The sequence below is a fragment of the Drosophila ananassae genome, assembly GCF_017639315.1.
Source record: "Drosophila ananassae strain 14024-0371.13 chromosome 4 unlocalized genomic scaffold, ASM1763931v2 tig00000241, whole genome shotgun sequence".
Classification (NCBI taxonomy): Eukaryota; Metazoa; Arthropoda; class Insecta; order Diptera; family Drosophilidae; genus Drosophila; species Drosophila ananassae.
In genome coordinates, this window is record NW_025319047.1 from 950,855 (window position 1) to 962,867 (window position 12,013).

General features: G+C 36.5%; 1 protein-coding gene across 1 annotated transcript; it reads left to right on the forward strand.

The window, feature by feature from the left end:
- The first annotated feature begins 9,369 nt into the window (after positions 1–9,369).
- LOC123258058 (riboflavin biosynthesis protein RibD-like) lies at positions 9,370–11,219 on the forward strand. Its single transcript, XM_044717967.1, has one exon. It carries the CDS (start codon positions 9,562–9,564, stop codon positions 10,642–10,644), a length of 1,083 nt encoding a protein of 360 aa, XP_044573902.1. The 5' UTR covers positions 9,370–9,561; the 3' UTR covers positions 10,645–11,219.
- The last annotated feature ends 794 nt before the right edge of the window (positions 11,220–12,013 follow it).

Genomic DNA, 12,013 nt, shown 5'->3' on the forward strand with positions numbered 1-12,013 from the left:
AACTACTGTTCCAGGAGTGGGGATTATAGTAGCAATGACGTATAAAGCTGCAATTGATAACCCACATAGGTTTGAGAAATCTGATACAGTTGGAGCATATATATGGTTGACACCAAGGCAATATTCTTCTGGAGAAGTTGATCGGCATGGCAGCATATCAAAGATGGGACCAGCGGAATGTAGAAGTATGTTATATGAAGCTGCACAAACAATGCTTACAGTTACCAAGAGGACATTTAAATTAAAAAACTGGGGTTGCGAAGAAAAAAGGAATGAAAAAAGCAATTGTAGCAGTAGCAAGAAAATTAGCTGTAATTATGCATAGGATGTTGGTTGATAAAACAGAATTTTATTATCAATAAACATCAAAAGAGCATAGGACAATAATTTTATTGAAAATAAAGATAGCAATGCCGATGGAAGGGACAAGCAAGAACTTAGTTAGACTTCGTGGTAAATATGTTGCCGTCCACTTCCACCTAACAAGTATAATGCGGCTTGACTGTATTAAATAAGACTTGACCTGACACTTTAAAAAAGTAAGTTAAAAATAAAGGAGTGTTAGATATGAGTACAATACAGACAAAAATATTAAAACCAAAGCTAGAGAACTAGCAAAACAACTAGGAAATGTGTCTCAAGCATGCAAAGTGATGGGATACTCAAGAGATACATTTTATCGCTTTAAGGAGTTATATGAAAATGGAGGAGAGGAAGCATTACATGAAATAAGTAAGAAAAAACCGCTATTAGCAAACAGAGTTTCCGACGATATAGAAAGAGCAGTGATTGGTATAGCAACAGAATTTCCAGCATATGGGCAAGAAAGAGCTGCAAATGAACTGAGAAAAAGAGGTATAATAATTTCTCAGGGAGGAGTAAGGTCTGTATGGCTAAGAAATGACCTTGAAACTCTCAAAAAGAGACTTAAAGCACTAGAGACAAAAGTAGCTCAAGACGGAATCATTTTAACTGAAGAACAACTTGCAGCTTTAGAAAAAGTGAAAGAACAAAGGGAAGCTCATGGTGAAATTGAGACGCAACATCCAGGTTATTTGGGTTCTCAAGATACCTATTATGTGGGCAATATCAAAGGTATAGGGCGCATTTATCAGCAAACTTTTGTTGATACTTATTCCAGAGTTGCAATGGTTAAACTTTACACGGACAGAACAGCTATTACAGCTGCAGATCTTCTCAACGATAGAGTTATTCCATTTTTTGATGAGCAGAAAATTCCATTATTACGCATTTTAACTGATAGGGGTACGGAGTACTGTGGCAAGCCCGAAAATCACGCTTATCAGCTTTATTTGGGCATAGAAAACATCGATCATTCTAGAACTAAAGCCAACTCTCCACAGACTAATGGCATATGTGAAAGGTTTCATAGAACCATGCAAGATGAGTGTTACAATATCATCTTTAGAAAGAAAATCTACAGTTCTTTGGAAGATCTACAGATTGATGTTGATCATTGGTTGCGTTCTTATAATGAGACAAGACCTCACTCGGGTAAATATTGCTATGGCAAAACGCCTATGCAAACTTTTCTTGATAGCAAATATATTGCTTTTCAGAAAAATATTAGTAGCATTACACAAGAGCCTGATATTAGTTTTGACTACCTCAATTCTTCTGTCAGTTAATTCTTGTCTGTCAGATCAAATCTTGTCTTTTACATTTTAACTTATGTAAAATTACCAAGGATTATGGAGAAGATATGCTGTTTTGATTTGTGTGAAAATTATTGTTGACTTATGTGCAATTAGAGAACCTAAGTCACTTTAGCTATAATTCAGAATTGAGAGCTTTTAATAACTCTCTAACTCCCACTTAGGTCTTGGTGCAAAATTAAGTGGATCTATATAATTTTTCTGTAACCTTTCAATTCCTGTCCATCCAACCATAATTGCATTGTCTGTACATAGGTCGTTAGGGGGAAAAAATATGTTTAAGTTTATGTGTTGTTTTAATTTTTCTCTCAAGAAATTATTTGCTGCAACTCCGCCGGTAATCACAAAGTCATTGATTTTGATATTTAAAGATTCGGCCATAATAATCGCATTACTAACCCTGTCCAGCAGTATGTCACTAATACACTCTTGAAACGAAGCACATACATCACACACATCTTGCTCGCTCATTTTAAGTTCTTGCACTAAGTTTTTTACTGCTGTTTTAATTCCAGAAAACGAAAAGTTACATCCATAACGTTTTATCATTGCCCTTGGCAATTTAAATCTTGCACCATTGCCTTTTTTAGCTAACTTTTCAATTAATGGCCCTCCGGGATAGCTTAAACCCAGCATCTTAGCAACTTTATCAAATGCTTCTCCTAGTGAATCATCGAGCGTTTCTCCAAGTTTAATGTATTTACCTACATCCTGTGCAATTAAAAATTGACAGTGACCACCTGATATTAGTAGGACTAAAAATGGAAATTTTACCTCATGCAGTAACCTAATAACCAATGCATGCGCTTCTAAGTGATTCACTGCAATGAATGGTTTTTGTGCTACATGCGCAATTGCTTTAGCCATCATTGTACCAACTATTAATCCACCTATGAGTCCTGGTCCTGATGTTGCTGCAATTGCATTGAGGTCACAAAAGTTAAGGTTAGATTTTTCCACGGCGCTTTTTATTAGACCACTTAAATGCTCCATATGAGCACGTGAAGCTATTTCAGGGATCACCCCACCACGTTTTTTGTGTTCTGCTTGGGAGAGAATTTCGTGAGCAAGGACTTGCTTGTCACTATTTACAATCGCTACTGCAGTTTCGTCGCAGCTTGTTTCAACAGCTAAAATGGTTTTCATGTATATTCGAGCACTTTATTATCAAAACTATATCTTGAAACGCTGTAGAAGTTAACTGCAAAGTTAACTTCTACAGCTAAAAGATTTACCGACAACCGTCATCCCGCTACGTGTTAGCGGGATCTATACCGCGAATGAATCTACAATCGTATGAACATTGCGCTATTGAGATGGAGCACTTTCTTGTTATTCCAGGTCTCCTCTCTCGTCATCCCAGTGCCCTGACTACTTGGATCCAGAAAAAAGAATGGTGTCATGAAAGTAGCTGACACTGATTCCTTTATGATGGTGTCATCCCAGTGTCACGCACTGGGATGACAGGAAGAGGAGACTGAGATGACAAATGTGAGTGCTGATGTAACAAATGTAAATGCTCGAATGACATCAATAGTTATATACATTTTATCACTAAACTAGACGTTCGTACAGTCGTGGAATGAATCGCGGGATGACGTAGGAAAACCTGCACTATAAGCTAATCATCATCTCCAAATATAGAGCTAATTTTTTTGCCCCCAGGAGAAAATTTATTAGTCCAACTGCTTTGCACTTTGGTTACGTCTTTAGTGGCAGTTTTATTGCTGTATTCCTTGATTTCCTTATCTATTCTCTCCATCATTTGTGAATCAAGGTAGCTCTTTTTCCATTGGCCAGTAGCAAGGAACACTTTGTTTAAGTCTTGAGTGCGGATTAAGTATTCTTTATCTTTAGGGTAAACCTCCTGCGCCCAAGCAAATAGCTCAAAATAGCGTGCAAATAATTCAGATGCACGTGATTTTGCAGTTTGATAAGCCTGTATCTCCTTAAATATAACTTGGCCGATAATTTTCTGCACAAGAATATTTGCTTGCTTTAGGTTCTGCTCAATATCCTGGTAAACTTTATGGAGGAATTCCTGCTCCAAATTTAAGTTCAGTTCATTTTCAACCATGTGTGAAAGTTCATGCACTATAATGTATGGGTTTGACTTCCTCAGTACAATAACATATCTATTTACACTGGAAGACCTGATTGTCTTACACACTCCCTCTTCCATATCCACTAATCCCTCTTGGTATATTTCAAATGAGAGCCTATTTTGCTTTATTAGTGATAAAGTGAGGTTTAATGTGTTTCTAAACTTCTCAAATTGATAGAGATATTCGACATACCGTATTGCATTTTCACTGCTTCCTACTTGAGTTGCTTGTTTTATTAAATTCCTGATTAGCATACCTTATTATTAAAGGAATTCTTTTTATACTCAAGAATTGATTGGCTACAAAGTGTTTTTAGGAAGCCTGATTGCATAGCTAAAGTAATTCATGTTTACTGATAACCGTCATACCGCGATTCATTCCATAGCTGTACGAACATTGTGATTTGAGAGCAATTTCCATAAGGGAGGATGTCATTCCAGTGCTTGGCACTGGAATCCAGCCTTTCCATAATCATCAAAACATTGTATTTTAACGTAAAACAGCTATTTTTATGCTCACCAACTTAATAAAATTCCTGGATCCAAGTAGTCAGGGCACTGGGATGACATTACAGGGGCACTGAAATGACACCATTTTCGGTCTCTTAAATTGCTTTAGCCATAAATATTTAAGAAATTTACTAAATAAAAAAAAGGCAAAAGAAGCCCCGTGGTGGTTGGCTATTTACTATGTACTAAAATATCGGCGTTTTTTTTATTCTAAAACGCTTGATTAAGAGCGATTTAGCTGCTTTTAACTTGCAACTAACCTACACCGCAAGTGTTTAAGAAATTTACTAAGCAGGAAAAAAGGCAAAGAAACCCCGTAGTAGCTAGCATTCAAATTCTCCCTTGTCAATTTGACGTTTTTTGCTGTCTTAAACGCTTTGTAAGCGCGTTTCGGCTTATATAGGTAAAAACCTAAAAATTTTTAAAGACATGCGATGCACGTAGTGCGAAAAATTAAACATGAGACGCCAAATACCCTAAGTTTTTTGTCATTAACCTGCACAGATTGCGAAGATAAATAAATAGCTTCACTGTTATGATAAGGGGGCTGGCGAAACTTGTAAAGGAATTTTTTACATCTAATTTATAGCTCCCTGCATGATATCACGTATTATCTATACCAAGGTGTTCTGCTTGTAGATATTATACCAACAATCCACTATTTTTTTTATGTCTTGTGGTTTAGTTTCTGGACCTATACTGATTCTAATTGAACACTCTGCTTGCTCTTTTGTTGCCCCCATTGCAAGCAAAACATGGGAAGGCTCAACTTTTCCAGAAGAACATGCGGAGCCATTACTAACTGCAATATAATTCAAGTCAAAATGCATGAGCTGCACATCACTCTTTACTCCTGGCATATAAATAAAACTTGTGTTTGGCAGCCTCTTAGAGTTTTTACCGAAGATTCTTATGTCACTGGCAAAATTTAATAATTCACACTCTAATTGATCACGTAGCTCCTTTACTTCATCCATTTTTGATAGAAGGTCTGGAATATTTTGCAGTGCAGCAGAAAGGCCTGCAATCGCAACAATATTTTCCGTACCACCACGAAATCCCTTCTCTTGTCCACCACCTATTATAATCGGTTCTATCGCAAGTTCTTTATTGAATATTAAAACTCCACTTCCTGCTACACCGCCAAATTTATGGGCGGATAAAGTGAGTAAATCCACTCCTAAATCTTCCATATTAACTTTAATTTTCCCAACACTTTGAGCAGTGTCAGTGTGGCAAATTGCTCCAAATTTGTGGGCTATTTCAGCTATTTCCTCAATAGGTTGAATAACTCCGGTTTCGTTATTTGCCATCATAACTGAAACTATTGCTTTGTTTCCTTTAAGTTCGCTTAGAATTTTTTCTAGCTCTAAAAAGTCAACAATGCCCTCCTGATTAACGGGTATTATGTATGGATTACATGCAGAATTAAGAATTGAAGGATGCTCTATAGCTGAAATTACATGCAGGTAGCCTGCTATTCCTCTCATAACAAGGTTATTCGCTTCGGTTGCACCAGACGTGAAAACTATTTCTTTATCACTTGAGACGCCAATAGCACCACGTACGTTATCTCTTGCATCCTGAAGAATCTTCCTCGCTTCTTGTCCTCTTTTATGTAGTGATGATGGATTGAGCGTTTGTTTTAACAAGACCTCAAATATACTTTTTTTTACATTTTCACTAATTGGAGCAGTTGCATTGTAATCAGCATATACGCAACCACTATTTTCTAAAGAGAATGGACTCATCTGTCACTTAAATAAGTTTACCATCAACTATAGCCATAACTATGTACGTTAGCTTTAACACGATAAAAAATTTATTGCAAAAACAGCGAAATTAATACATAATTAATAACTCACGTCATTAATACCTGTCAAGCGGGTTCTTATTAGGGGTTACCATGGTTGAAGTTTTTTTGAATAATGCAACAAGAAAGATAGAAGGTGAATACCACCAAAGCAAAGATGCCAACGCGCCGGTTGTGCTGGTTTTACATCATCATCCTCAATATGGTGGTCATATGGATAGTAAAATTGTACATAGTACATATACGTCTTTTATCGATAACAATTTTTCTGCATTGAAGATTAACTTTCGTGGTGTGGGAAAATCTACCGGAACTTTTGATAAGGGTATAGGAGAATTAACTGACGCTGCGGTAGCCATTGATTGGCTTCAGGAACATAATCCTAGCAATGTTCCAATTTGGATCGCTGGTTTTTCTTTTGGAGCATGGGTGGCTATGCAGCTAACAATGCGCCGCCCTGAGATAGTGGGTTTTATTGCTCTTTCTCTTCCGGTAACTAAGTACGATTTTTCTTTTCTTTCTCCCTGTCCAGTTTCTGGGCTTATAATACAAAGCAGTAATGATACAATCTCAGAAGAAAGCGATGTAACAGAATTAGCAAAAAGGTTGATAAATTCAGTAAGAAGTGATCACATGAAATACCATATAATAGATGATACTAATCACTTTCTAAAGGATAAAGAAGAGGAAGTGACTCAAATCGTGGACAATTATATAAAACTGCGCTTGAATAGTGCAACTATTTCTTCTCAAAAGGTCAAAAAAGAGGTAAGGGTAAAAGAATATGCCTAATCTTTACAAACAAGAGAAATGAGTGTAGTAATATAAATGAAAAGGTTTTGTTATGTTTAAAAAGCTATTATTTTTTGTTTTAGCTGTGTTTATGTTATCGGGGTGTTCCCTAAGTAAACAGCGTAAGTTAAAAAGTCCGTGTATAAAAAGCAATGAAAGCATTTCATGCGAGTTGTACTCTGTTAATGATCATTGGTTAGATAAGTATAAGGCATAGAAATTGTGCTATTTTTCCTATTCACAACTTCACTAATGATCGATCTCTCAATTGGAAAATGCAGTCTGCCTTTTCTGCAAGGAGATGATTGTGTGTTACTATAAGCATAGAGCTGTTATTTTCCTTTACGTATGAATGTAGCAGTAAAAACACCTTAAAAGAATTTGTTGGATCTAAATTTCCTGTTGGCTCATCTGCAAGTAAAAGCTTTGGAGAATTTACAATGCTTCTTGCAATTGCAACTCTCTGCCTTTCCCCACCCGAAACTTCAGATACCATGCTACTTGCTTTGTTTTCCAGACCAAATTTTTCCAACATTGCTTGCGAATTTTTTTTTGCTTCAGCTTTGCTTTTTCCTGCAATGAGTTGAGGAAGCATAATATTTTCCAACACCGATAACTCTTGTAACAAATAGTGAAATTGATAAACAAAACTAAGAAAATTTCTTCTTACATGAGTTTTATGCTTATTACTGGCTTGTGTGCAATTTATTCCATCTATCGTAACTATACCTGAAGTTGGCTTGTCCAACAAGCCTGCGATTTGCAATATAGTTGTTTTCCCTGCACCTGAATCGCCAATCAGCGCTACTACTTGCCCTCTTGTGACACTTAAGTTGATATCCTTTACAACAGCAGAATTGTTCTTGAAGCTTTTATCTACGGAAGTTAGTTCTAGTGCTACATTACCACCCATGTTTAAAAGATCCAGAAGGCATCTAAGTTTTAGTAATAATTAAACCGAAAAACTGTTACCACAACCACATTGAGACTTAGCAAAGGCATTCTTTATTTGAAAACCAGAACCACTGAGATCCTCAGTATAATCTATAACTGAGTTATTTAAAAATTTTGCTGAACAATTATCAACCATTAATACAGGGTTTCCATTTTCATCATTAATTACTATATCTTTACCTTTTTCGCTAAAACTGGAGTGGCTTCTATAGTCCTCACTTTCTTCATAGTCATAGTCATCATCTTCGTCTTCGTCATCAAACTCATCATCGTAATCATCGTCTTCATCATCCAAAGATAGATTTTTATTCATTTGATCCATAAGAAAATTGTATTTGAAGCCAGAACATCCACCACCTGAAACTGCAACCCGTAAAATGGAACTCTTATCCCCTTCCTGCTCTGCAAGAGAGTGAATTTTTTTTAGTGCATTATCAGTTAAGTTGATGTTGTAATTTGTTGACATAGTAACCACCGTTTATTATTGATAACTTATTATAGTAGAAATTTTACATGTCAAACAATAATTTTCTATTAAATTATGCATGTTTTCCAAGCAAAACAAAAGGGAGATACTTCAAAGAGCCAGAAGATGAGAATCGCAGCTGCTTTCAGCGTGATAGGGACCGTATCATTCACTCTAATGCGTTTAGAAAATTGGAGTACAAAACACAAGTTTTTATCAATTATGAGCACGACTACTATCGCACTCGGCTTACTCATAGCCTTGAAGTTGCACAAATTGCAAGGTCCATTGCGCGTAGACTTGGCTTAAATGAGGATATCACTGAATGCATAGCGCTCGCACATGATCTTGGTCATCCTCCATTTGGTCATGCAGGTGAAGATGCTCTAAAGAAATCAGTTCAAGATTTGAATCTTGATAATGAGAAGTATGAGTTTGATCATAATGTTCAAGCTATAAGGATTTTAACTTATCTTGAACAAAAACATGCTGATTTTGATGGTATGAATCTAAGTTGGGAGGTGATTGAAGGAGTTGCAAAACATAACGGTCCCTTGCTTGGTCAAAACGCGGAGTCTTCTACAAGTAATCAGCTGTTATTAGAATACAACAAAAAATATGATCTAAAACTTGAAGAATTTTCAAGCATTGAAGCGCAAGTTGCTTCAATTGCCGATGATATTGCTTACAGTGTTCACGATCTTGATGATGCACTCAGGGCGAATTTAGTAACCATCGAAGATTTGCTGAATGTTCCTTTAATTGAAAAAATGTTTAAAGACATAAGGAGCAGATATTCAGAATTGCCTCAGAGCAAACTCATACATGAATCACTGAGTGGAACTATAGGAACTATGATAAGTGATGTTGTTTCTCAGACTGAAAGAAATATTGAAGATCACAAAATAAAAAGCGTAGAAGACGTAAGAAGTCTAAATAAAATGCTAGTCACATTTTCACCAGAAGTTGCGAGTGCTACAAAAGAAATGAAAAGATTCAACATGGAGAAAATATACAGAAGCTATAAACTGAGTAGAACGATGAACAAAGCAAAACGCATAATACAGGAACTCTTTCAATGTTTTTATGAAAACCCAGGATTACTTCCCACAGAGTGGAGCAAACTCGCTTGTGAATCTCAGCGTTCAGTAATAATATGTGACTATATCTCAGGTATGACAGATAGATTTGCTATACACGAGCACAGAAGAATTTTTGATACCTCATACGAAATGACTTCTTTCTAATGACTGATGATCATTTCATGTCAATTGCATTAAGGCTTGCAGAAAAAAATCTTGGAAATGTTGCACCAAATCCTGCTGTCGGGTGTGTTATTGTAAAGGATGGTACAATTGTTAGTGAGGGATACACAGGGATTGGTGGGCGTCCGCATGCGGAGGTAGTCGCTTTGCAAAACGCTAAAGATTCAACTCATGGCGCAACTATATATATCACTCTTGAGCCATGTTGTCATCACGGAGTCACGGGGCCTTGCACTGCAAAAATCATAAAAGCTAGCATAAAAAGAGTAGTAATTGCAACTATTGACCCAGATAGTAGAGTTTCAGGCAGAGGCATGAAAGCTCTGAAAGAAGCAGGAATTGAAGTTGAGCAAGGTATTATGCAAAAAGAGGCAAAAGAACTGAATGTCGGTTTTTTCACCACTAAAGAATTACATAGACCATTTATAGCTTGCAAAGTCGCAACAACTCTTGACGGAAAAATCGCAACATTTACAGGCGATAGCAAATGGATAACAAGTGAAAATACGAGAAACTGGGTGCATGAGCTCAGAACGAAATATGATGCAATTATGATCGGCAGCAATACTCTTATTAATGATGATCCACTCTTAACTTGCAGATTACCAGGACTTGGAAGTAGATCGCCAATAAGGCTAATTATAGATAGCCAAGGGAGATTAAAGGAAGAGCATAACATTGCAAAGACTGCAGACAAAGTAATAACTTGGGTCATCACAAATAAAGAAGTAGAGAAAAAAATAAAAAACATTAACTACTTAGTAGTTAATTCAAGCAACGCAGGTAAGGTTTGCCTAAAGGACATGGCATTAAAACTTGTTTCAGAAATTGGTATAACAAGATTATTAGTTGAAGGTGGAGGAGTGTTAATCACAGAACTATTAAAGTGTAATTTAATCGACAGGTTGATAATATGCCGCAGTGGTAAAATTTTAGGCAATGATGCCACTCCTTTTGTAGGAGATTTAGGGATTCAATTCATTAACAACTGTTATCAGTTTAAAAAAACAAAGATAATAGAGTTTAGTGAGGATATAGTTGAGGTTTGGGATAGGTCGTCATAATCCTTACATACTCAAACAGTAAAAAAAAGGTATCCGTTCAGCGGAGCGGTAAAATAAAAAGTAGACAAGGAGTGCTAAAAACATAATATCACAAGTAGTATGTGTGGTAAATATGTCTGATCTACTAGCTAGTCTTCTCAAGCTCTGTGAAAGCTTTAAAATAGAGATAGAGCAACTAAAAGCAGAGATAAAGAGGTTAGAGATAGAAAACGAAAATTTTAGATCTGAGAATAAGGCGCTAAGAATCGAAAATGCTGAATTGAAAGAAAGACTAGGTCTGAATTCACAAAATTCATCGATACCGAGCTCAAAAGAGTTATACAAGCTAAAGAAGAAAAAGAAAAAAAGTGACAGGAAAATAGGGGCACAGATTGGGCATGAAGGAAAGTATCGCCCTAAAATGGAAGCAGATGAAGTGGTGAAAATAGAGTTCTTGCGAGTGCGGAGGAGAAATTGCGATATCGAAAGAGCCATACATTCATCAAAAAGTTGATTTGCCAGAAATTAAGCCTTATATTGTGGAATACCAATTACAGAATGGCCGCTGTTGCAAGTGTGGAAAAAGAAAAAGTAGCAGGCTACCAGAAGGTGTTACTGCGGCTACATTTGGTCCAAAAGTTAAGTCAACAATCGCGGCGCTGAGCGGATTTTACAAGAACTCGAAAAGAGAAGTAGCAAATATTATAAAAAATATTTTCAACCTGGACATCAGTGTTGGTAGCGTGTCAAATAGCGAGGCTAGAGTTGCAGAAAAATGCCAAGAAGCATATGAGCAAATCGAGCAAGAAGTAAGTAAAAGTGAAGTTCTGCATATCGATGAAACGAGCCATTATAACAAAGGTAAACTTGGTTGGTGCTGGATGTTTGCCAGTAATACAGCAAGTTTTATAAAATTGACAGAGTCAAGAGGAATGAAGGTTTTACAAAATAGTAAGTTCTGCAATCGCAATAGCTTACGACAGGTACGCAGCATACAACTACTTTGCCGATAAGAACAGGCAAATCTGTTGGGCACATTTATCAAGAGATTTTGAAAGATTAGCACATAGTTGAAGTTAAAGTTCTGGGCTGTTACTTAAGAAACGTAGCCACTGAATTATTTGCACTAAAAAAGGCCTTGCTAAAAAATGAGATAGATGTTTTTAGATTTACCAGACGTGCCAGAAAATTGCGAAAACGTACAAGGTATTACTTGAAGCCGTTTACCTGAAGCAATTGGAGCTTCTCGAGTTGCAAAAAATATTTTGAAATCTGAAAGAATAATGTGGAATTTTTTAGATGACCCAGAAAACATTCCGCTGACAAACAACCATGCTGAACAGCAGATACGGCATTATGTCGTTTATCGCAAAAATTCATATTTTACCCA

Coding starts and splice junctions, on each gene's coding strand:
- LOC123258058 (XM_044717967.1), top strand. CDS start 9,562: ATGACTGATGATCATTTCATGTCAATTGCATTAAGGCTTGCAGAAAAA.